This window comes from Bombina bombina, chromosome 6, assembly GCF_027579735.1.
Source record: "Bombina bombina isolate aBomBom1 chromosome 6, aBomBom1.pri, whole genome shotgun sequence".
In the NCBI taxonomy this organism is placed as follows: Eukaryota; Metazoa; Chordata; class Amphibia; order Anura; family Bombinatoridae; genus Bombina; species Bombina bombina.
In genome coordinates, this window is record NC_069504.1 from 653,278,787 (window position 1) to 653,306,259 (window position 27,473).

A 27,473-nucleotide genomic window follows, 5' to 3' on the forward strand; every position below is an offset into this window, starting at 1 on the left:
TCACCTGACTGCAGTAATGGCCACCGACGCAACATTACTTTTGGAAGCTGTTAACTTTGCTGCGGAAAAGCATAAATGTCAGAGGAGAAAGGACGTTGAGAAAACGCCTTATATAAATCACCCAATAGGTAACCATGACACAACACTGCTTTCCTAGATGGTGTTTGCTTTGCAACTTTTTTTTTTAAAGGTCAGCATAACTAAAAAGGGACAGTGTACTATAACATTTTCTCAACTTTAATTTGTTCCCAATTATTCATTTTACCTGGAATGTATTAAATTGTTTATAAAAAGCCACATTATCTTTATTTTGACACTTGAAATAGCTGCTTTTGCATGTGGTGTACACACCTAAAATGTCTGTACTTCTACTCCTGAATTTTTATTGTTTCAAAAGATAGATAATGCCTTTATTATCCATTCCCCAGACAAACTTGCTTTTTAGCCAAACAGTGCTGAGTGATAAAGAACTTCTCTGGGAAGAGTGGGAAGCAGCCAAAAATAACAAACCTCGGGAGTAGGCACACATGGCACACTTGAACTAGCGCTGCCTAGCTGTGAAAAACTGTCAAAATACACTGAGATAAGAGTCGGCTTTCAGGGGCTTAGAAATTAGCATATGAGCATACCTAGATTTACCTTTCAACAAATAATACCAAGAGAAGAAAGCAAATTTGATGATAAAAGTAAATTGGAAAGTTGTTTAAAAAACGCATGAAGCAACAACAGAAGAAAAGTAGCACGGCTCACAGGAACAAATCCAGAAATCAGCTGGGGGAAGCCGTTAGCAATAAAAATCCGAGCCGTAATGACGGTTAAACTCGGAGACGTGATTGAAGTCTTGAGGTGCCAGCCAAAGGGTAACAGGACTGAGCGTGTCCCAAATATTGCACAAAAAATGGAAAGGCAGCACACCAGGAATGCATTAAAAGCAAAGCTTTATTCCATGAAAAAAAGACACACAAAAAGGTGACATGCGTGAGGGGGCGTGGCCTTATGCGTTTCGTGCCGTGCAGCACTTAGTCATAGGATAGTGAATGAGTTCAAACAAGGTAAGTAAATACCCTGCCACCATTAATCAGAGTACTATACTCATTTATGGGAGTGACAACATATATGGATACAGATTAGACACACAAAAAAGTAACTTACATAAAAATTAAGTATAACAATATTAAAGGTACACTGAACCCACATTTTTTTCTTTCGTGATTCAGATAGAGCATAACATTTTAAGCAACTTTCTAATTTACTCCTATTATCAAATTTTCTTTATTTGAAATGTAAGTTTAGATGCCAGCCCATTTTTGGTGAACAACCTGGGTTGTCCTTGCTGATTGGTGGATAAATTCATCCACCAATAAAAAATTGCTGTCCAGAGTCCTGAACTAAGAAAAAAGCTTAGATGCATTCTTTTTTTAAATAAAGATAGCAAGAGAACGAAGAAAAAAATAATTGGAGTAAATTAGAAAGTTGCTTAAAATTGCCTTCTCTATCTGAATCATGAAAGAAAAAATTTGGGTTGCGTCGCTTTAAACTAAACTAAACAAATTCCTCTGGCAAAGTAAAACAGAATAGTATAACATAACCAACCTAATGATAAATAAGAAAACTTCTTAAATGGAAATATAATTTACTGACCCATTGAGGAAACAGACTTCAACATGTCACATTAAGAGTAAACAATTAACACGTCAGACGTATACATTGTTTTAATTCAGCATATGCACACATAATAGTGTCTTATCTATTACGCAAAGTCAGTAATATGACGTCATAACCTCACATCTATCTATACTGACCTAATAAAAAGGCCAGAATATGGATAAAATAAAACATTACAAAAGAAACATTAAACTACTGAATTCCTGAACAAATTTTAAATAAATTTAGGAACAATGAAACAAATGATGTTTCAATTTATGAGCATAGCAAGCTTTTATATTGACACAGATACGAATGTGTTCTAAATTCCACACAGGATAATTATAAACCTAGGTCCATTCCTGACAAGTAACAAATATTATAATGTTAAAGATATGAAATATTCATTAATCGGTAAAGAGACTGATATCCCATTCTTTATTGAGGCCATTTGGCTCTCTGGTATTCAGTGAAATAATCCAGTATAACTCCTTCATAAGAATCTTACAACATCAATCACCTTGATATTAACGTTAGAAACATTTGCGAAGTGTAACCCATTAAAGTGTCTTGCTATACTAGAAGTTTTAACATAATTTTTCACATCTCTCGTGTTCTCCAATTCTCGTCCTGAGGCTACGTGAAGTTTGGCCTACATATTGTGCCCTGCACAAGTTACACTCTAGAAGGAAAACCACAAATGTGGATGCACAATTCACATAGTGGTTTATGCTATAAGTAGTTCCCTTAGACGTACTAGTAAAGGTATCACCCTTCGATATGACAGCGCATGTTCCACAATTAGTGGCCGAGCATTGAAAAGTATCCTTATTAAGCCAAGTAACTCCACTATTTCACGAGTAACTGGTTACCATGCTCGGGGCAAGCTTATTGCCCAAGGTTGGTGCTTTTCTTGACACATATTTAATATTATCAACAAAGGGTGAAATAATCTCATCTCCCCTCAAAAATGTAAAGTTGTGTTTAATGATATCACAAATCTGTTTATATTGTGATGAATATTCTGTGGAAAAGACAAGAGTCATGTGAAAAATTCTTAGACCGCTTAGTGGTCTTACTCTTAATGCTTTGTAAGGGCTTATCCTTGACCTCTTTCAAGGCTCTGGTCAATAGGCTCTGGTCATAACCTCTAGCTAATAATCTGTCTGTAAGTAATTTCGCTTAATTCTCAAAAAGTGAGTCATTAGATGCATTCCTCCGAAGTCTAAGATATTGACTTTTCGGAATTGATTTAATTAAATGTCTTGGATGACAGGATCTGACATGTAAGATCGTATTACCAGCCGTTGACTTACGGTAAGTATCACTCATAATAGAGTTTGTGCATGAAGAACCAGTCAATCTGAGGTCCAAAAATTCTACCTCATTTCTATTAGTCAGTCCTGTAAAACTCAAACCAAACTCATTATCATTGATGATTTTCAAAAATTCCTCAAATACAAAATCTCCCTATGAAAATTAGATCATCAATATATCTCATATATAATTGTATGTGATCCTTGAAAGGATTAATCATATCATAGAGGAAGCTGAGTTCCCACCATCCCATAAATAAATTAGCAAATGAGGGGGCAAACTTTTCCCCCATTGCTGTACCACAAATTTGCAAATAAAATTTGCTGTGAAACATGAGAAAATTATGGGACAGTAGGAACTCAACGCACTCACAAATGAAGATTCTATATTCCTCAGAGAAACATTCCTGGTGTGCTGCCTTTCCATTTTTTATGTAAAAAACGCATGACCTATCTGAATCATGAAAGGTTAATTTTGACTATGACTGTGTGTATGTGTATATATATATATATATATATATATATATATATATCTCCACAAGCTGAAAACTTTGGTCCCAGGAGGATTTAATTCACAATTTGATGTGATTAACTACTGGGAGTAAGCTTGTGGATCAGATCTTTAGCCTTGTTAATCTTTATAGGATGTAGTTGGAATGAGGTGAAGTCATGAAGCAAAATAATAAAAATAATAAAAACATGCACAATGAATTGAGTTTAGTGTATATGTAAGATTAGTCTGATTGTCTGCTGTTATTTTCTTTTTTGATTTCTCTTCATTCCTTCTATATCTAGAACTTAATGCAACATCAAGAAATATAAACACAAATAAATAAAAAATTGACTAGGGACTGTCTAGGAAAGTTTGCTATGGGTCTAAATGAATTTATGTAAATTTAACATACTATTAAAGTATTGACTAATAGAATGTGCAATGATAGTATATACAGAGTTTTTGATACAATAATATATTTGTAGAGATATACCTTTGCTATATCAGATAAAGCACAGTGGTACATGTACTTTGTATAGAATTATCCGCTGCCAAATCCACTTTAGTTTATTCCAACCATGCACTTAATCTGAACATTCTTTCTCCCATCTCTATAGTCCTTATCTGATGAAATGTAATAATGTAATAAATGAAATGAAATAATGTGTTTAGCCAAATGAATTTAACAACTTTAATAGCATCAATATGTATTTTTATTGTATAACTACTAACAGCTGGTAATTAATGGGTTAAGGAGTGTTAATTTTAATGGGCGGATGTAAGCCCTATAAGAACACCTCCCATATACCAAGGGAGTATGTCTATGATTACGGCCGTGGAGGCTGAAACATGTAAGACCTAGTGTTAACTCTTTTTACCCTATGGAGCTCTGTCTTCAGCACCTACCTTTTTAAATCTTTGAATAAACGTCTATGTTTTAACGGACATAGAGACGCCTGGATTCATTTCTTCATTGTTGTATGTATGTAATATATATATATATATATATATATATATATATATATATATATATATATATATATATATATATATATATATATATATATATATATATATATATATATATATATATATATATATATATATATATATATATATATATATATCTCTTTAACAGGTAAGTCCAGCACCTTTCTTAATGCTATTTTTTCAGCAACCTTTTTTCAAATTCCAGCAGTGCACGATCACTGAGTGGGGTCTGCCAGCCCACATTTATAAATATGGAAAAAGCAAGATAGCGTCAGCACTTCTTCATATAAAATTTTTTTACTTTATTGAGGTTTCAGACAAAGGTAAAAACAGCGACGTTTCGAGTCAACACAGACCCTTAGTCATGCAATGGATTATGGGAAAAATCACCTTCTTTTATAGCACCTGTGTATCAATTAACTTGATTTGTCTATATATGATCAAAATGCCATTTTGAAAAATTTTTTGACCCCTAACAGGTCAGAATGATTAGTGAATAATCCTTTTGTCTAAGTTACAATTTTTCTTATGATGCAAGGTTTATATTTGGTGATTCTAACCCAAGACTATGTTACAACATATGTGATACAATCCACATTATTAAAAACATATCATACAAAGTTACAAAACTATTTTACACTAATACTTATAAAAACAAATGAAGATCATAGTCTTTGTTTAGACCATTCGGACTTAGTGTTTTTAGATGCTGTATCCACCATACCTCTCTTTTCTTTAACAGTAACTCTCTGTTACCCCCTCTCCTTTGTTTTGGTATGTGGTCAATTATTTGGAATCGTAGCTGGCTAACTGTGTGTCCAGCATTGATAAAATGAGATGACACAGGTAGTGTCATGTCCTTACATCTGATGGAAGATTTATGGGCACTTATCCTATCCTTGATAGGGTTAATGGTCTCTCCCACATAGCCCCGCCCACATGGACATTTCAAAATATATACTACATAATCAGTATAGCATGTATACAAGCCTTTAATTTCACGTTTCTTATTATCATTTATTTGTGCTATGTATTTCCCCTTAATCATGGAATTACATTGGGCACAGTTGAGGCAGGGGTATGATCCTTTGTTAGCTGTTGTAAGGTAGTTTATGGTATCTTTCTTGTTGGTACCTACATCAGATTTTACAACTAGGTCTCTAATATTTTTGACCCTCTTAAAGGAATTAATTGGTGGTTTTATAAATTCCTCAATGTGTGGATTCGTTTTGTTCAATATATACCAATGTTTTTTAACAATTTTTGTGATGTTATTACTAAATTGGTTGTATGTTGAAGAAAAGATAAGTTGTTTTTTATCAATTTGATTTTTGTTTTTGCTTTTATTAGATATTACATCATTTGGTTCTCTAGTTTTTAATTTAACTGTTTATTCATTGGTGGTTATGACAGCTTGTGGGTAACCCCTATCCAAAAATTTCTTTCCCATTTGTTTTAATCTTACTTCTTGTAGATCTTTTTCTTTTACATTACGCACTGTTCTTATGAATTGACTCTTAGGGATAGCGTTAAATACCCTATCTGGGTGGTAGCTGTCAAAGTGAAGCAATGTGTTACGATCTGTTGGTTTACAGTATAGGTCTGTTACTAAACAGTCATCTTTTTTGTATACCAAAGTATCAAGATAGCTTATTTTAGACTTTGAGTGGCTGATTGTGAATTGCAAACTTGTTGTACAATTATTTAATTCCTCCACAAAGTTCTCAAGGGACTCCAATGTGTCCCCCCATATGCCAAATATATCATCTATATAGCGTAGCCATATTTTACAGTGGCTTTGATATTCATTGTTTAAATAAACATATCTGTTTTCAAATTGGCTTACGAATATATTGGCATATGAGGGGGCCACATTGGAGCCCATGGCGGTTCCCTTCTTCTGTATATAATATGTGTCTTGGAACAAAAAATAGTTAAGGTGTAATATTATATTCAACATATCTTCTATGAAATCACATTGAGCATTAGTATACATCTTATCTTTTTTGATAAGATCCAGTACAGATTGAACTCCTGATTCGTGTGGAATTGAGGTGTATAGACTCACTATATCTAGTGTGAATAGTATATCTTTTTCACTTATTCTTACTTCGTCTATTCTAGTCAGGAAGTCCCCTGTATCTTTTAGAAATGATTGCTGACCTGCCGCTATTGGGTTCAAAATTTTATCCAGAAAAATTGCTATGTTTGCAAAAACTGATTCTGTGCTTGCCACTATGGGTCTACCCAGTGGTTCCTTAAGATTTTTGTGAATTTTCGGGGTAGTATAAAATACAGGTGTGATGGGGTCTATTTTTATGAGAAATGTGGCTAAATTCTTAGTAATAACTTTATTTTCTAAAGCCTTGTCTATTACTGCCGTTATTTCTTTTTTGATGTCTGGTAAAGGGTCATGGTCTAATATAAGGTATATTCCACCATCTGATAGTTGGGACAAAATTTCCTGTATGTAATATTCCTTATCAAGTACCACTACCGCACCGCCCTTGTCTGCATTTTTAATCTCAATTAGATTGTTGTTGGCTAAGTTTTTTAGGGCCTTACGTTCTGCTGTAGTGACATTGGAACTCATTCCATATTTAGGTGTTGTATATAATTTATGGATATCCTCTTGGACTAGCTTAATGTATGTTTCAACTCCAGAGTTGGAAGTACTGGGTACATACTTAGATTTATTTGTCAGTCCTAATGGTCTAGTGTCAAATGTCTCCCTCTCATTTACTGTGTTGCTAAATACTTTATCAGTATCTACAATGTTACCAAAGTATGCTTTCAACCTTAAATTTCTAAAAAAACGATATAGATCTTTCTCAATGGTAAATTGATTAGCATGTACAGTTGGACAAAAGGATAGCCCTTTATTAAGGACACTGAGTTCATCTTTGGTGAGTTCATATTTTGAAATATTAATAACTAATGTCTCTGCCGGGACTGGCGTCTCGCACTGGTTAGTGCCATTACATATTGTATCATTTGATGTTATGCTATATACGTTACCACTCCCGGTAGTTTGTTGTAATATATCGGAAGTCCCATTTATTTCTTGCGACCCTTCGGGAACCGTTTGTTCCTCAACCTGTTCGATTGCCGGTGGTCGGGGTTTCCAGCTCTTATGTTTCCGTCCTCCCCTCCGGTATCGGTATCTGTGCCCATGTATAAAAAATCCTCCGATGAGGATGAATCTGTGGCTGTCGTTGTCTTTTCTATGGCGTGTCTCCTTCCTCGCCATGCTCCGCGTCCTCTTCCTGGTCGCCTCCATCTGACGTCATGAACCTCCTCCTCATTGGTCCAGCGGTACACGTGATTTGCCTTGTAATCCTCATCGTCTCGATTGAACTTATTTCTCTTAATCTCCTTTAACTCCTTCTGGTAGTCGTCAAGGATCTTGTCAATCTCTTTCTTTGTTTTTAGCAAATCATCAGCAGAGAAGTGAGTATTTACTTTATTTTCACTTTCAGATACCACTCTTTTTTGTATCTCAATCTCTTCCTGCAGGCATTCCACTGTCCAAACAATGATATCGAATGAGCACTTGTTCAGTATACATTCAAATCTTTTTTTGTATTTATCATTGTTGGTCATGATTGTCGGTCTCAGCTTTATTCTTAAGCCCCTTGGAATTCGTCTTACACGGAAATATTCCGCAAGGGTGACACTGTGTAGTTCATATGACAGGAGCTTTTTCCTTGCCTTTTCCCACACTTTAACAATGCTGGCATTTGATATTCCTTTCAAAAAGTCTCTTGGACCTCTGGCTAAAGCCGTAATTCTTGAAGCATCTAAATCCGAATATGAAAAAACATCTGTGTCTTCATCTGTTACCTCCATTTAGCTCTCAGGTGCACGTAACTTGTAGCAGGAAAGTATAGACACAACTTTAACAGGTAAGTCCAGCACCTTTCTTAATGCTATTTTTTCAGCATTTTTTCAGCAACCTTTTTTCAAATTCCAGCAGTGCACGATCACTGAGTGGGGTCTGCCAGCCCACATTTATAGATATGGAAAAAGCAAGATAGCGTCAGCACTTCTTCATATAAAATTTTTTTACTTTATTGAGGTTTCAGACAAAGGTAAAAACAGCGACGTTTCGAGTCAACACAGACCCTTAGTCATGCAATGGATTATGGGAAAAATCACCTTCTTTTATAGCACCTGTGTATCAATTAACTTGATTTGTCTATATATGATCAAAATGCCATTTTGAATTTTTTTTTTACCCCTAACAGGTCAGAATGATTAGTGAATAATCCTTTTGTCTAAGTTACAATTTTTCTTATGATGCAAGGTTTATATTTGGTGATTCTAACCCAAGACTATGTTACAACATATGTGATACAATCCACATTATTAAAAACATATCATACAAAGTTACAAAACTATTTTACACTAATACTTATAAAAACAAATGAAGATCATAGTCTTTGTTTAGACCATTCGGACTTAGTGTTTTTAGATGCTGTATCCACCATACCTCTCTTTTCTTTAACAGTAACTCTCTGTTACCCCCTCTCCTTTGTTTTGGTATGTGGTCAATTATTTGGAATCGTAGCTGGCTAACTGTGTGTCCAGCATTGATAAAATGAGATGACACAGGTAGTGTCATGCCCTTACATCTGATGGAAGATTTATGGGCACTTATCCTATCCTTGATAGGGTTAATGGTCTCTCCCACATAGCCCCGCCCACATGGACATATCAAAATATATACTACATAATCAGTATAGCATGTATACAAGCCTTTAATTTCACGTTTCTTATTATCATTTATTTGTGCTATGTATTTCCCCTTAATCATGGAATTACATTGGGCACAGTTGAGGCAGGGGTATGATCCTTTGTTAGCTGTTGTAAGGTAGTTTATGGTATCTTTCTTGTTGGTACCTACATCAGATTTTACAACTAGGTCTCTAATATTTTTGACCCTCTTAAAGGAATTAATTGGTGGTTTTTTAAATTCCTCAATGTGTGGATTCGTTTTGTTCAATATATACCAATGTTTTTTAACAATTTTTGTGATGTTATTACTAAATTGGTTGTATGTTGAAGAAAAGATAAGTTGTTTTTTATCAATTTGATTTTTGTTTTTGCTTTTATTAGATATTACATCATTTGGTTCTCTAGTTTTTAATTTAACTGTTTGTTCATTGGTGGTTATGACAGCTTGTGGGTAACCCCTATCCAAAAATTTCTTTCCCATTTGTTTTAATCTTACTTCTTGCTTTTTCCATATCTATAAATGTGGGCTGGCAGACCCCACTCAGTGATCGTGCACTGCTGGAATTTGAAAAAAGGTTGCTGAAAAAATAGCATTAAGAAAGGTGCTGGACTTACCTGTTAAAGTTGTGTCTATACTTTCCTGCTACAAGTTACGTGCACCTGAGAGCTAAATGGAGGTAACAGATGAAGACACGGATGTTTTTTCATATTCGGATTTAGATGCTTCAAGAATTACGGCTTTAGCCAGAGGTCCAAGAGACTTTTTGAAAGGAATATCAAATGCCAGCATTGTTAAAGTGTGGGAAAAGGCAAGGAAAAAGCTCCTGTCATATGAACTACACAGTGTCACCCTTGCGGAATATTTCCGTGTAAGACGAATTCCAAGGGGCTTAAGAATAAAGCTGAGACCGACAATCATGACCAACAATGATAAATACAAAAAAAGATTTGAATGTATACTGAACAAGTGCTCATTCGATATCATTGTTTGGACAGTGGAATGCCTGCAGGAAGAGATTGAGATACAAAAAAGAGTGGTATCTGAAAGTGAAAATAAAGTAAATACTCACTTCTCTGCTGATGATTTGCTAAAAACAAAGAAAGAGATTGACAAGATCCTTGACGACTACCAGAAGGAGTTAAAGGAGATTAAGAGAAATAAGTTCAATCGAGACGATGAGGATTACAAGGCAAATCACGTGTACCGCTGGACCAATGAGGAGGAGGTTCATGACGTCGGATGGAGGCGACCAGGAAGAGGACGCGGAGCATGGCGAGGAAGGAGACACGCCATAGAAAAGACAACGACAGCCACAGATTCATCCTCATCGGAGGATTTTTTATACATGGGCACAGATACCGATACCGGAGGGGAGGACGGAAACCATAAGAGCTGGAAACCCCGACCACCGGCAATCGAACAGGTTGAGGAACAAACGGTTCTCGAAGGGTCGCAAGAAATAAATGGGACTTCCGATATATTACAACAAACTACCGGGAGTGGTAACGTATATAGCATAACATCAAATGATACAATATGTAATGGCACTAACCAGTGCGAGACGCCAGTCCCGGCAGAGACATTAGTTATTAATATTTCAAAATATGAACTCACCAAAGATGAACTCAGTGTCCTTAATAAAGGGCTATCCTTTTGTCCAACTGTACATGCTAATCAATTTACCATTGAGAAAGATCTATATCGTTTTTTTAGAAATTTAAGGTTGAAAGCATACTTTGGTAACATTGTAGATACTGATAAAGTATTTAGCAACACAGTAAATGAGAGGGAGACATTTGACACTAGACCATTAGGACTGACAAATAAATCTAAGTATGTACCCAGTACTTCCAACTCTGGAGTTGAAACATACATTAAGCTAGTCCAAGAGGATATCCATAAATTATATACAACACCTAAATATGGAATGAGTTCCAATGTCACTACAGCAGAACGTAAGGCCCTAAAAAACTTAGCCAACAACAATCTAATTGAGATTAAAAATGCAGACAAGGGCGGTGCGGTAGTGGTACTTGATAAGGAATATTACATACAGGAAATTTTGTCCCAACTATCAGATGGTGGAATATACCTTATATTAGACCATGACCCTTTACCAGACATCAAAAAAGAAATAACGGCAGTAATAGACAAGGCTTTAGAAAATAAAGTTATTACTAAGAATTTAGCCACATTTCTCATAAAAATAGACCCCATCACACCTGTATTTTATACTACCCCGAAAATTCACAAAAATCTTAAGGAACCACTGGGTAGACCCATAGTGGCAAGCACAGAATCAGTTTTTGCAAACATAGCAATTTTTCTGGATAAAATTTTGAACCCAATAGCGGCAGGTCAGCAATCATTTCTAAAAGATACAGGGGACTTCCTGACTAGAATAGACGAAGTAAGAATAAGTGAAAAAGATATACTATTCACACTAGATATAGTGAGTCTATACACCTCAATTCCACACGAATCAGGAGTTCAATCTGTACTGGATCTTATCAAAAAAGATAAGATGTATACTAATGCTCAATGTGATTTCATAGAAGATATGTTGAATATAATATTACACCTTAACTATTTTTTGTTCCAAGACACATATTATATACAGAAGAAGGGAACCGCCATGGGCTCCAATGTGGCCCCCTCATATGCCAATATATTCGTAAGCCAATTTGAAAACAGATATGTTTATTTAAACAATGAATATCAAAGCCACTGTAAAATATGGCTACGCTATATAGATGATATATTTGGCATATGGGGAGACACATTGGAGTCCCTTGAGAACTTTGTGGAGGAATTAAATAATTGTACAACAAGTTTGCAATTCACAATCAGCCACTCAAAGTCTAAAATAAGCTATCTTGATACTTTGGTATACAAAAAAGATGACTGTTTAGTAACAGACCTATACTGTAAACCAACAGATCGTAACACATTGCTTCACTTTGACAGCTACCACCCAGATAGGGTATTTAACGCTATCCCTAAGAGTCAATTCATAAGAACAGTGCGTAATGTAAAAGAAAAAGATCTACAAGAAGTAAGATTAAAACAAATGGGAAAGAAATTTTTGGATAGGGGTTACCCACAAGCTGTCATAACCACCAATGAACAAACAGTTAAATTAAAAACTAGAGAACCAAATGATGTAATATCTAATAAAAGCAAAAACAAAAATCAAATTGATAAAAAAACAACTTATCTTTTCTTCAACATACAACCAATTTAGTAATAACATCACAAAAATTGTTAAAAAACATTGGTATATATTGAACAAAACGAATCCACACATTGAGGAATTTAAAAAACCACCAATTAATTCCTTTAAGAGGGTCAAAAATATTAGAGACCTAGTTGTAAAATCTGATGTAGGTACCAACAAGAAAGATACCATAAACTACCTTACAACAGCTAACAAAGGATCATACCCCTGCCTCAACTGTGCCCAATGTAATTCCATGATTAAGGGGAAATACATAGCACAAATAAATGATAATAAGAAACGTGAAATTAAAGGCTTGTATACATGCTATACTGATTATGTAGTATATATTTTGAAATGTCCATGTGGGCGGGGCTATGTGGGAGAGACCATTAACCCTATCAAGGATAGGATAAGTGCCCATAAATCTTCCATCAGATGTAAGGACATGACACTACCTGTGTCATCTCATTTTATCAATGCTGGACACACAGTTAGCCAGCTACGATTCCAAATAATTGACCACATACCAAAACAAAGGAGAGGGGGGTAACAGAGAGTTACTGTTAAAGAAAAGAGAGGTATGGTGGATACAGCATCTAAAAACACTAAGTCCGAATGGTCTAAACAAAGACTATGATCTTCATTTGTTTTTATAAGTATTAGTGTAAAATAGTTTTGTAACTTTGTATGATATGTTTTTAATAATGTGGATTGTATCACATATGTTGTAACATAGTCTTGGGTTAGAATCACCAAATATAAACCTTGCATCATAAGAAAAATTGTAACTTAGACAAAAGGATTATTCACTAATCATTCTGACCCGTTAGGGGTCAAAAAAATTTTCAAAATGGCATTTTGATCATATATAGACAAATCAAGTTAATTGATACACAGGTGCTATAAAAGAAGGTGATTTTTCCCATAATCCATTGCATGACTAAGGGTCTGTGTTGACTCGAAACGTCGCTGTTTTTACCTTTGTCTGAAACCTCAATAAAGTAAAAAAATTTTATATGAAGAAGTGCTGACGCTATCTTGCTTTTTCCATATATATATATATATATATATATATATATATATATATATATATATATATATATATATATATATATATATATACACACTGTGTGTGTGTGTGTATGTATATATGTGTATATATATATATATATATATATATATATATATATATATATATACAGTGTATATACATACACATTTTAATAATCCTATTAAAAACAAGGGCACTTTAATTCATCAAAATTCATCAAAATTGACATTTCACTCGTTTTCTTCAAATACTTACCTTTTTAATCTTCACAGTCACTCCAGCGATTTCCCCGGCCGTCAGAAACCTCTTTATACGTCAGAAATTATGAATCTGGCTTCCTCCAATCACTGCTTCCCCCGGGGGGAATCATGGCCTGAGGCAAGGCCGTGATTGAAGGAAGCCAGATTTGTCATTTTTAACCCGCGAAGAGGGCTTGCGATGGGCAGAGGAAGCGATGCAGCGGATGTCTGGATTTGAAGAAAACAAGTGAAATGTCAATTTTGATGAATTAAATTGCCCTTGTTTTTAATAGGATTGTTAAAACGGGCACCGATTCATCTAAATTGACCTTCACTTTAAGAAATTATGCACATGAGATTGGTACTGTGGGGTGTTTTTTGTTTTTCAAAGTTTTTACCAAACATGAAAATGTCATGCACTGATAGTACCATGTGCGTCATGGGGCAGCCCAACAGCTCTAAGGGCAATTGTCCAGTGTAATGGGAAAATAAACTATTTTAAAGGGCTGTGGAGTTAAAGACCAATGTCGGCTATTTCGGATACAAAAATAAACATAAATATCAATTTCTCAAACATTTTATACTCTCCTGCGCTGCTGGTGTATCAAGTAATTGGAAACGCATTAAGGGGAACCCATTTTGCAGTACACTGGAACTGTAATTTGAGTTTCTTGCATGCATTGTACTGCATTTTACTGTGTTATGATACTTTATATACACATGACAATGCAGCATCAAACCTGAACTCACAAATGAAACCAGATTTTCAGTTTGGTTTCTTGCTCTTTAGTAAAAAACTGAAGTGAGTGAAAATCAAGTTTCACTTTTATATTCTAGAAAAGATCACAAGATTAGTATTATGTTAAATGTTCATTTTAATATACTCTTTTCATATATACCTTTTTTTTAATTTAGGTGTGGCAAGGATATTATCGCATGAGGCTGGGGTAACAGATGTAGCAGTACTGCAGGTATATTTATGTTGTCATGGGAATAGGGTCATTTTACTGCTCATACCATGTTATCTGCACCATCCTTTTTAAGATCCCTTTCTTTAAAAAGATATTAGTGTGTATAACAAGAGTAAAACATTTTACTTAAAGGGATAGGAAAGTCAAAATTAAACTTGCATAATTCAGATAGAGCATGTCATTTTTAAGATACTTTTAAATTCACTTCTATTTTCAAATAGCGTTCTCTTGGAATCCCTTGTTTGAAAAAGAATACACACATATCTTACACTAGTGGGAGCTAGCTGCTGATTAGTGCCTGCACACATTTGTCTCTTGTGATTGGCTGCCTGTAGTGCAATGTTGTTCCTTCAGCAAACGATAACAAGAGAGTAAAGCAAATTTTCATTCATCAAATTTATAGTATATACTGAACTTCTAAGATTTTTACCCTTTTAATGCTATAACAATAAGCTCCGTTTTTTCCGCACCCCATATTGCTCAATTGATTGACAGATGACGAATCTGCAATCCACTAATCATTCCCCCTGGGGGGCGTGACGTTTGTGAAAAGGGGCTGGGGGGGGACAGCAATTAGTGGATTGCAGATTCTTTATTTGTCAATCAATTGAGCATTATGGCGGGTGGAGGAACGGCGCTTATCATTATAGCATTAACAGGTAAAGATCTCAGAAGCTCAGTATATACTACAAATTTGATTAATGAAAGTCTCACTATTTTTTTTTAAATTCTATCCTATGACTAGAGCAAGTATGCTCAAGTTTACATTCACTTTAAGTTCCCAATTGTTAAAGTATGAATATTGCAAAAGTAGCCCTCTAACAAATAATAAATGTTATCATTTACATACCTTAGGGTAGGTGAAGTTAATTGTGAAAAATTCTGTGGTTTTTAGAATTTGGTTAGGAACTTTAAGGAACAGTAAACATTACAAACTACTGCAATGCATTCAAAGCATTTCAGTAATAGGTTAGAATTTACTTTCTTAAAGCTCAGTTTTTAACCCTTTATGGCAATCTGTCCATGGCTTGTTTTTAACTGCCACTGCCTTGCAGTTTTTCCTTTCCAGAAAAAAGCAGTTGGGAAGCACAACCAATCATCAGCAATACCACTTACCCCGGAGAGACATATAAAAGCACGCCCACACATTTATTAATAAATAAATATATAGATACCATAGTTTTCTGAACACCAGGGTATTGAGAGTGCATTAATCATCACTCATTGAGAAATATAAACTTAAAAGGGACATGAAACACAACTTTTTTATTTCATGGTTCAGATAGTAAGATATATAATTATTGAATAGAAAATTAGCAGATCTAGGAAAGTATCCCCACTTGCTTTCCCCCCAGAAGTACCGTGTATACATTGTTACCAATGCATCAGGGAACTCTGGGTAAGATATGCATATTAGATATTCAATATCTCACGTTTTTTGCTTCCAAGTACTGTTTTATGTATCTTATCCCATAAAGGGGATTGCTGTGTTTAAAACAGTACTTGGTAAGAAATACTGAGATATTGATTATCTAAATTGCATATCTTACCCAGAGTTCCCTGATGCATTGGCATTTGTGTATACAGGATAGTTCTGCGGGTTAGCAAGCAGGGATACTTGCATAGATCTGCTAATTTTCTATTCAATAATTCTATATCGCGTACTTTTATTTAACGGAGGATTTTAGTATTATGGTTTTATCTCCACCATAACTCAAATGAGTATCGTTCAGATAGAAAATACAATTTTCTTAATTCTCTTGGTATCATTTTGTTGAAGAAGCAGCAATGCACTACTGGGAACTAGCTGAGTACATTGGACAAGCCAATAAAATGGGACATAGATGTGCAGCCACCTGTCAGCAGCTCCTGAGCTATCCTTTTCAGCAAAGTATACCAATAGAATTAAAGAAAAAAATAGATAATAGAAGTAAATTGGAAAGATGTTTAAAATCACATGCTCTATCTGAATCATGAAAGAAAAAAAATTGGGCTTCATTGCCCTTTAACCCCTTTACGAGTGGGGCAGTACAGAAAGACTAATGCAGGGAGAGACACTGTGTCCCTCTATGCATCAGGTTAGCAGTGGTGTGGGTGGGTATCCCATTGCTATAGGAGGGCGGGAACGGGTTGTAGGGGTGGGACCTCTACAATGCAGAAACAAAACACAGAGAGATGGAAAAAATTTAATAAGAGGGGAGAGAGACCCTAGAAATGGATCACTTAGAGGGGAGAGGTGGGAAAGACGAGGAGGGCTGCTACACTACAGAAAAATGTGTATTTAAAAAAATATAATAATAAATATAAATTTATATAAACTGGGTACTGGCAGGCAGCTGCCCGTACCTAAGATGGCGGACACTAATTAGAGGGGGAGGGTTAGAGAGCTGTTTGGGAGGCATCAGGGAGGTGAGAGAGTAATGGGGGGAACCCTATACTATAGAAAATAACATTTAAAAAAAAAACTTCACATTGGCAGACTGTCTGCCAGTACGTAAGATGGTGGTGACCAGTGGGGGGTGAGGGAGGGAAGAGAGCTGTTTAGGAGAAATTGGGTACAGATCAGGGGTGAGAGGTGTCAGGTGAGAGGGTAATCTGTAGCTAAACTTAACCTTACACGCTACCTAATTAACCCCTTTACTGATGGGAATTTCAGAAGTATAGTGCCCAGTTGCAATTAGCCTTCTTATTACCAAAAAGCAATGGCAAAGCAGTATGTAAATAATTTCAGTGAGAAGAAGAGTTTACGATATGATTGCCTTTTGCAGCAAAACGGTGTAATGAAATATACCAAAATGGACCTAGATAAATAAAATTGATTTGCGGTTCACGGGTGCGCACTGTTCATTGCAGCGTTTTTTTTTTATTTAAAAAGACAACCTTTTTTCTTTTAGGAAACCCAGACCGCGATCCTCCACCCGCAGCTCCTCTGTACTTACCTCAGCAATGACAAAACCGACTTCCTCCAATCATGGTGTGCACCCCGGAGCATCCATCTCGTAAGGCCACGCAACGATTGGATGAATCCGGTTTCATCATCGATATGCTGAACAGCATGAGAAGCGGGCGGAGGGTCTGTTTCCTAAAGAAAAAGGTAAGTAGTTTAAAAAACGCTACAATGTAAAGTTTAATGAATGAAAGTACCCCTGTTTTAATAGCATTTGTAAAAACCGGGCACTCCTTTAGTATGGATGTTTCCAGCCTCTATACCTCCATCAGTCATGATGGGGGTGTGGGAGCTGTAAAAAAGATAATTGCTAACTCCAATTTATACACTGGAGAGGAAAAGGAATTTATATTTAAAATTATTAGACATTATACTACGGTGCAATTATTTTTTATTCCAGGATCAATTCTATATACAAAAACGGGGTACGGCAATGGGCTCCAATGTCGCCTCTACATATGCCAACATTTTCATAAATATATATGAAGAGAAATTGGTATACAGTAATGATCTATTTAAACAGTATGGCGCCACATGGTGGCGCTATATTGATGATGCGTTTGCAACAGGCGTCCAATGTCTCCCAACCATATGCCAATTTGTAGAATTATTAAATTCTGCTACATTGAATAATAAATTCACGTTAGTCCATAGTGAGGAGAGTCTATCTTTTCTGGACACTCTAGTGATTAAGAAGAATGGAAGAATTAAGGTGAATTTATATAAAAAAAAAGTACAGATAGAAATGACTTGTTACTGGCCAATAGTGCTCATCCTCAGTCCTTAAAAGATTCCCTACCCAAGAGTCAATTTATGCAGGTTCGACGCATTGTGTCAGATGACAAAAAAGTGAAGAAAGACTCAGGGAGATGGGTAATCCTTTTTTTGGACAGAGGATATGATAGAGAACTAATTGAGAAAGGGATTAGTAATTTCTTGGATATTCCCAGAGATAATGTGTTAAAACCACAGGTTTTAGGGAGAATAGTAAAGATAGGTTAGTATTTGTTACTAAGTATAATGAATTAAGTACCCAAATTCAAAGGATTATTCGTAAACATTGATATGTATTAAATAATTGTAATCCGAATATACAAGAATTCCAAAACTTCCCGATGCCAGGCTATAAGAGGGTTCATTTGAGAGATACCTTGGTTAAAGCTGATATTGGCACTGCCAAAAAGAATAAGTAACGTTGCATAACAGAAAAAAATAGGGGTTCTTACCCCTGTTTGGGATGTTCACATTGTAATACCATGATAAAAGGGCCAAATTTTGTACATCCTCAATCTGGCAAAAAAAACTGAATTAAAGATTTCTTTTTTTTTTAAATTGCTTTTTTATTGAGGTGAAAACAGAAACAGTTATACAGTGGTAAGACATATTTAGGTACATCTATACATGTTACTTAGTAGGCATATCACTAGGTAGCAAATATCTTACTTACAAGAAAATATGCACCAGACCTCTCCGGAGGTCTAGCCTATTATAAATGACCCTCATTTGTTTTATACATGAACATATAATACAGGGCATCCAACATCTTCAGCTACATTCTCTGTCCATAGGTTGTTAGTGATGGATGACCCTGAAAAACATACTGGAGCTGTGAACCTTGGCTCCATGAATATAAACCTAAAAAAAACATTTGAAACACGGTGCAACAATATTGGTTCACATCAATATATCCTGATATATAAACAGATTCAGTTGGTACTCCATGAGCTATATCAAAGAGAAAAAAAAAAAAGAATAAAAGGGAGGAAAAGTTGTGAAAATAAAATAAAAGGGGAACCTATTAAGAGTAGGCGAAAAGTAGGTTAGCCAGAAGAGTTAGGAGGAAAGTAAGGGGAAAGGAGAGAGGGAGAAGGGGAAGGGAGGGTGGGAGGCAGCAGGTTGCCAGTCATGTTCAAACTTTGGTCAGTATATTCTGTGGGAGAGCGTCCCATGCGGACCATATATCAATATGCAAATCTATGTGTCCCCTATTCAAATATACAGCTTCCTCCATCGTACGCACGGTAGAAATTATCGCTATCGGATTAAAGATTTTTCAACTTGTAATACTGACTTTGTAATATATCTTCTTAAATGCCTGTGTGGTCTTATCTAAATTGGTGAAACGACCCATAGAATTAGGGACAGGATAACTGAACACAAATCAAGTATTAGGAGAAAAAATCTAAAATCCCCAGTAGCTATCCATTTTTTTAGAGGCCCATCATGGAGTCAGCCAACTAAGATTCCAAATATTAGAGCATATTTCCCCTTTTAGACAGGGTGGCGATAGAGCGGTATCTGAAACAAAGGGAGACATTTTGGATATTTAGTTTAAATTAATTAGCACCAATGGGTATGAATAAGGATTATGATCTGTCAGTATTTTTATAGAAAGAATGTACTTGTAACTTGAGGCCTTTTATATTATTCAAAGATAATAAATGATGGCTAATGGAAATATTCCTTGAGAATCTTTCATCCAAGGATGGTTATTTTGCACAAAATAGATTCTGTTCTGTATAAAAATATTTTTTGGATGTATAATGATTTCTCCAAATAACTGTGTATTGTTTCATTATTCTTTCATTTGTAAAAGAGAATAAGATGGTATTGTGTATATATTTTTAACAAAAACTGTCAGGATATTTACATATGCTGCTGTAAAAAAAAAAATAGTACAGTTGTGGTATATAGAGGGTTAATTATTTTTAAGTGGGTGTGCCCTATAGGGTATATAAAGTGGAAGTGATGTATGTATAGCATGATTAAGGACATGTAGTCCGAAACGTCGCTGCTTCTGTGGTGCTTTTGCTGCAATAAAGAACTGGTAAATATTACTCTTGTGGAGTGCTGCTGTTCTGCTTTGAATTTTTGTATACAGACAGCTGCCAGTACCCAAGATGGCGGCAAATAGGTAAAGGGGGGGAGGGTTAGAGAGCTGTTTGGGGGGTAACTGGGGATCCCACACTGCAGAAAAATATATATATACACACACACGATTAGGAAGAAAGGCACTCTCCGTATAATAAGTAAAAAAAAAAACGAAAACGTTCACATTAGTAAAAGTTTTTTACTTAATATTATACGGAGAGTGCCTTTCTTCCTAATCGTTTATTCTAATACTTTTATTGGCAGACTTTCTGCCAGTACTTAAGCTGGGGATGACCATTGAGGGGTGGGGGATGGAAGGGAGCTGTTTCAGAGGGATCAGGGGTTGGGATGTGTCAGGTGGGAGGCTAATCTCTATAAAGCTAAAATTAACCCTACAAGCTACCTTATTAACCCTTTCACTGCTGGGCATAATACATGCGCAGCTGCATTTAGCTGCTATTTCTGAACAAAGGGGATCCCAGAGAAGCATTTACAACCATTTGTGCCATAACTGCACAAGCTGTTAGTAAATAATTTCAGTGAGAAACCTAAAGTTTGTGAAAAAGTTTAACTTTTTTTTTTTTATTTGATAGCATTTGGCGGTGAAATGGTGGCATGAAATATACCAAAATGGGCCTAGATCAATATTTTGGGTTGTCTACTTAAAAAAAAAAAAAAACTAAAAAAATAATAATATAATATAATAATGGTATCTTTAGAAAGTCAATTTAATGGTGAGAAAAACGGTATAAAATATGTGTGGGTACAGTAAATGAGTAAGAGGGAAAATTACAGCTAAACACAAATACCGCAGAAATGTAAAAACAGCCCTGGTCCTCAACGGTAAGAAAATTGAAAAATGGTCTGGCCACTGATGGGGTTAAAGAAAAGTTTTAGAAATGCAATAAAGCTGGTTTCATCAAGTGATGAGAGATTGTCAAACAGCATTTTAAACAAATCATGTGGTGGATATCTACCAGTGCTTTTTATTTCTAGTCAGACTTTTAAAACCTATATTATAAAATGTTGCATACTTGAATGTTTGTTTAATTTATACATTTGAAATATATATATTTATATATACAGGCAGCTCTGCTCCACGACACGGTAGAAGATACCAATACCAGCTTCACAGAAATAGAAGAGAAGTTTGGGAAAGAAGTTCAAGGAATAGTAGAGGAAGTTACAGATGATAAAACCCTACCAAAATTGGAAAGGAAGCAAAAACAAATTGATCATGCACCACACTGTAGCTACAAGTCTAAACTGGTAAAACTAGCTGATAAGTTATACAACCTTCGAGATCTGAACCGCAGTAGTCCAGAAGGTACTCACCTCACAGTTGTTTTGTTTATATTGTGTGATACGTATGTTATGTATTACAATGGAAGCAACTCTGATATAACTTTATTGACACAGCACTTTAAGGGACGGGAAACACTGGATTTGTAATATAAAATGTCTAATTATGCATAGTAAAAAAATTAAAAAAAACTTTCATGTTTTGATTAAACAACATTACTGGATATATTTGAAACACTGGAAATAAAAACACCAGATAGGAATTACAGTGTAGGGTTGTCTTATGTGTAAAAGGCGGACAAGCATGTTATGATAATTAGAATTAGGTAGGTAAATTACAGAATGAGGCCTCATTTCTGTTGAGTTGTTAAAAATGGAGCTGCAAGCTACTGAAGTAGCCGGCAGCTAAAAGTAGATTACGGCCTCATTTTAGTACCAGGTTTTCATTTAAATGTTTTGAGCATTGTATGCAGTTTGTTTAACATATGTGCTCTTTATCTGTGGTCACCTCTAAAGATAAACAAAGATAAACTGAATTCCTTACAATATGAAATGAAAAGACTTTTTATTTAATTTTTGTTATTTTTAAATGTATTGATATATGTAATATTTATTGCTGCCCTATGCATAGGCCTAGTTGGAATTATAGAGATATGTGCTTGATTATATTTTTATATGCAAATACATATTGAGATTATAATTTGGAAATATCCCTAACTAGTCCTATACCTGGGCTAGCAATAAATATAACAAATAACAATAACTGTACAGGCGTACCTCAGAGATATTGCACGTTCGGTTCCTTGTCAGGGTACCTGAGTATGATTCATATATATATATGGTTGTTAAGACCACAGGATTAATTACATATGAAACTAGTTGCATCAGTTTATTTACTGTAGATTACAGTCCTCTATGCCAAAATGATATTTGGCTGTATAAACCAAAAAACCCCTCTCTCATTTCATCAAAAGAAACGTTTTCAAAATTACAATGCATCCAGGTGAGGACAAAGGGAAGACATGTGGCCTAATCAGCTCAGACAGTCATTTCAAATGGGAAAAAAAGGCTTAGACTGCTGTATAGATAAGACCAATGAACCATTTCAAAGTAATAAATTAACATTTACTTGATGATCAAATGTTAGACAACCAACCTCTGTTGTAGACAAAGTTCTACATGATTTCCTGATAAGCTAACATATGAGCTAACAGACAGTTACTTCAAAGCGAAATTAGCATTTTGAAACCCCTCAGATGTGTATACCAAGATGAGTGATAAACTTATCAGACCTGGCCTAAGTATATGCAAAGATATGGGGCCCATATTGTGTTTGAATCCACAAATTCTAGATGGGGCTGAAAGATGCTAATGCAGAATTCCGACATGGGTTGACCTAAGTCATATCACATGGTTATGCACTAAATGTTTATGAAACTTTAAATACATCTCTTAAAATATAATAAGATGAATATATAGGAATTACTTTGATGTGATATGACTATAAAATATTGATGTTTGATATCAAATTGTAGGTTTTCTGTTATGCTAGATGAGATATGGATGCTGACAGGAAAGAATTATTAATGCAAGAAGTTATGGTGGTTTAAATTGTCATTTTATAAGGATGTATTAAATTGTTAGCAATGTTTGATGGTGGGTCTACATTGCTGATTGTCTGCTGCCCCCTAGGGGATTGGAATGGTATGACAGCCAAATTAATTTTCGATTAGGACACATACAGAGCCAGTGAGGGGGGCGTCCCCCAAAATGAACCAATGAGAACGGACATTGTCTGGAACACACCTTTTAGCTTTTTTTTTTTGTGCTTAACCAAACCCCCTTGTTGTATTTCTTAAATTTCAGGGAGCTGACCAAATCCCTTTGGTTAAAGCACACCACCCTGCTCAGGTGTGCTCCAGACAATGTGATTGAGTTATATGTATAAAGCCAGGGAGTCTCATTCATTCTGTGCAGTCATGATTTGAGGCATAGTACTGCAGTGTTGGAATTATGTATTTGAATATTAGAATCGAATGATTCAGCCCAGTAAAGCTAAACTGTATAGTCTTAGGGCCAGTCTATTTTGGGACACCTTGTAAGTGGTGACTGGCTGAGCAGAATATGGCCATATTGTGTGACTAAGATCCCAACTTTATTTAAAAATTTAAAAAATATTTAGCTGGCAATTTTTTGCAGCATATATAAATATGTGAAAGAATATGTGGACTTAAGTGTTTGGATGTGCGCCAATACCTGTTTTTGTCTTATACTATGTATATATAGGTCTGTGTATATATGTGTTCATATGTGTATATATGTTGGAAAAATGGCTCTGATAGACTTGTTCGATAAAGGGTTTCATACACCTTCAAATTTGTAAAAAGAGCAATATCTGTGAAGCGCAATAAAACGAGGTATGCCTGTATAAAGTGAAACACTTGCATTGTTTGAAAACTTTACTATCTCAATGGAAAAGATGCCTCAAAAAGCTTTTTTTCCCTCTTTTATGCCTAGTTAAGCATGCCGTTATGTTTGAGACCTTATCAATAACAAGGTGTACATTTGCACTTTTCGGCTTCTATTATTTTCTATGGGCCGCAATGCACCATCTTGCGGCTCAATGGAAACAAGCCCTTAGTTGGGCATTAATGTGTAATCATGTTGTCTTTCCAAATAACGGGAAATTATTTATCATCTGTTTTGGGAAGTGTGGATTTGTGTTGCCCAATCCGTATACACTTTTGAACATAACTAGATGAAATGACTATCATTAAACTACCAGAAACTGGATGTGCACTAAACATACTGCAGTTTTAAGATTGACTGATGCAACTCCATTGAATCTTTATACTGCAGTATGTTAGTTGTTATGATTATGCTTTTATATAGATGTGTTCATTAGAGTGGCTGTAAACACCTTGTAATTCCAAGATTTTTTTGCTGCAATTGTTATTCAATAGCTAAACGTCACCCTGCCTTATTCAGAGGAGCCAATCTGGGCTTGAGTGTGCAGAAGACAAGGCTAGTCAGACATTGATAGCATAAAGTACATTATTTTGCAGTTGTTGTCTACTGAAGCCAGTTAGGGAAAGCTACGTTAGAAGGGTTAGCATTGAGAAGTTTGCTTGCAGTGTGTATTTCTAGCTTAGAGAATTAGAAAACTCTCAATTTTCCCAGATATAGTGCACAAAAAGGGGCAAAATAAATAAATAAAGTATATTGTAAAGTTGTTTTACTATACATAACTAAACATTTTATATTAGTCTTGATGTGTTTTCTGTTTCTTGTTAATGCAGCTTGTATATTGTTTCTACTGATAAAGGCTTATACATTCCTCAGTATGCTTGCACATAAAACAATAAAATATAAACATCTGGTTATTAGTACCCAGTGTTGTAATAAGCTCTGCATAAATTATGTATTTGTTAAAAAAAAAAAAAAAAAAAGTAGCTCACCTATCACTCTCTCCCATAATGTTATAAATAAGGCATATGTATTTATGGAAGAAATGTATACCATTTAGTTCCATTGCGTTAGATTACATGTATTGTATGTTTTTACAAATGTATATCTATTTTCTAGGTTGGTCACAACAACGAGTACAAGAATATTTCCAGTGGGCTTCAGAAGTGGTGAAGGGGCTACGAGGGACAAATTCAGCACTGGAAAAAGAGCTGGATCAGTTGTTTAAAGATAGAGGAATTTCTGTCTGTGCTCCTTGAGGGCTCTAAAGTTGTAATAATGAAATCCTGGACAGGTTCAGTAGGATTTGCAAAACCACTATAAGGGACATACCTGACATATTACAGACTTTGTCTGAGGGTCTCAAACAGACTTTTAATTAATTATGAAACTGCATGTGACCTAGTCCAAGTATGCACTTATGACTTATCTGTGGATATTAAAGGGACAGTAAACACTTTGATATTGTAATATAAAATGTTTGTACTTTACAATATACTTTTATGTATTTAGACATCTTTTTCTGTAATTAAGTGTAAAAATGAAACAATGTCTTCAATTCTGTGAATGGGCAGTGCATATGGCAGTCTTCACAAACCTCACACTGCAAAATATTTGTCCCTAATTAGCTTCAGCAATGATGATGATATGATAAGTGTAAAACAATTGAGATTTATATCTACTTCAGTGCAAGTTCTGTTTGGCTCCTCCCATCAAGGAAAAGTAGTTGGTAAAATTTGTCTATTGAAAAACAACTGCAGCAAACAAAATGGTAATGCATTCCAAACATTTTCAAACTCACTAACTATATTAGTTTATTGCAAGACTGCAGACAATTTTGTAATTACAGTGTGTTTACTAGATGTGCATTCAGCAGTTTTGTTCACTGCCGAATGCGGTAAAAGACAGCAGCTCGCAGCATTCAGCTCTTTTCGAAGCTAGATTTATTCTTGTGAAAGTGCAATGTACTAAGATCTGGTTTACACTTTCACAAGATGAAATAACGGCTCTAAAAAGAGCTTAATGCCGTGAGTGACTACCTTCTGCATGAAACTGCCAAATGCACGTCTAATGTTTACTTTCCCTTTAGGGGTTAGATTTTGGCACCACTGATTTAATAATACTGTAATAAAGAAAGTAAAGTCATCTTTAGTATTGTATTTATTTAAAAAAAAATCTCCCAGGGAATGAACAAAGTCATTGGAAAAATATATAAATAACCTTTACTTAATCATATAATACCATGTAAGTGATTATGTGCTTTATAAATTATTTAAAGTATCTGAATTGCTTGACAAATCCCACCTGTGTTTTTGTCCATAGTTTTCAGCAGATTTTCGCACAGCTTCTACTACAGTCCATCTGTCTGAGAATAGGAGCATTGACTTCAGCCATATAGCCATTGGCGACTAATATTACATCCTATATATCTGTATGTAGCTGATTGCCATTGCAGTGCTGCTTAGCAACATCTGCTACATGATCACTGTTTTAGGATGCTATTAACCTTTTAGTTCTCTTGAAGTGCAATTGAAATTTGCCTACTTTTGACTTAACCGTTTTATTTAGAAATGCCAAACTTGACAATAATATATATAGGTACATTCTTTAATAAGAATGTTTAATTTATTACTGAAATGTTTTGTTTGAGTATATTAACCACTATAACTTACAAGTATGGCTTTTTCACTAATCATTCACATAAGTATATCACATATTGCTATAAGGGTAATAACACATACTCATTACTTATGTTCTACAATTCCAGGGATATCTAAGTTAATGAGCAACATGTGATATGTGGCTAATGTCAATACTCCTAAGACCAAAGAGCTGTTAGTTTCCTTTAACCAGCAAAAATAGCGCAGCTGATCATAGCTAGTGTGGGGAACCTGTCAGACAATAATGCTGCATTCTAATAGGCGTGGGCATTTGTTCAGAATTCAGCAAACGTTGGCAAACTGTCTGCAGCCATATTCACCATATGTTTAGCAAACTAATTCCGGGGGGGGGAGACTATTCCTAATTTCTAATACATATTTCACGGGAACATTACAAAGCCCGTAACTTCCTAGTGAGACTTTTGCATAAGATTAAACACTGAGTTATAATTTCATTATAACTGTTTTTAAGGTCTGCTTAATGTTACTATGGTATGCATGAAAAGGTTCTATAATCCTGATCATTTTACTAATTTAGGACTGAAATGTTTTATTTTAGTATAGT

At 35.1% G+C, this 27,473-nt stretch overlaps 1 protein-coding gene across 1 annotated transcript; it reads left to right on the forward strand.

Annotated features, from left to right (window-relative positions):
• On the forward strand, positions 1–26,393 carry HDDC3 (HD domain containing 3). The gene is made up of 4 exons (XM_053717703.1): positions 1–128; positions 14,607–14,662; positions 21,567–21,807; positions 25,368–26,393. Exons 1-4 carry the CDS (start codon positions 17–19, stop codon positions 25,505–25,507), a joined length of 549 nt encoding a protein of 182 aa, XP_053573678.1. The 5' UTR covers positions 1–16; the 3' UTR covers positions 25,508–26,393.
• The last annotated feature ends 1,080 nt before the right edge of the window (positions 26,394–27,473 follow it).

Excerpts from the sequence above, each read along its gene's own strand:
- HDDC3 (XM_053717703.1), top strand. The coding sequence starts at position 17 with ATGGCCACCGACGCAACATTACTTTTGGAAGCTGTTAACTTTGCTGCG. Across the intron at positions 14,663-21,566 it reads CAGATGTAGCAGTACTGCAG|GCAGCTCTGCTCCACGACAC; the intron begins GTATATTTATGT and ends TTATATATACAG. Across the intron at positions 21,808-25,367 it reads GAACCGCAGTAGTCCAGAAG|GTTGGTCACAACAACGAGTA; the intron begins GTACTCACCTCA and ends TCTATTTTCTAG.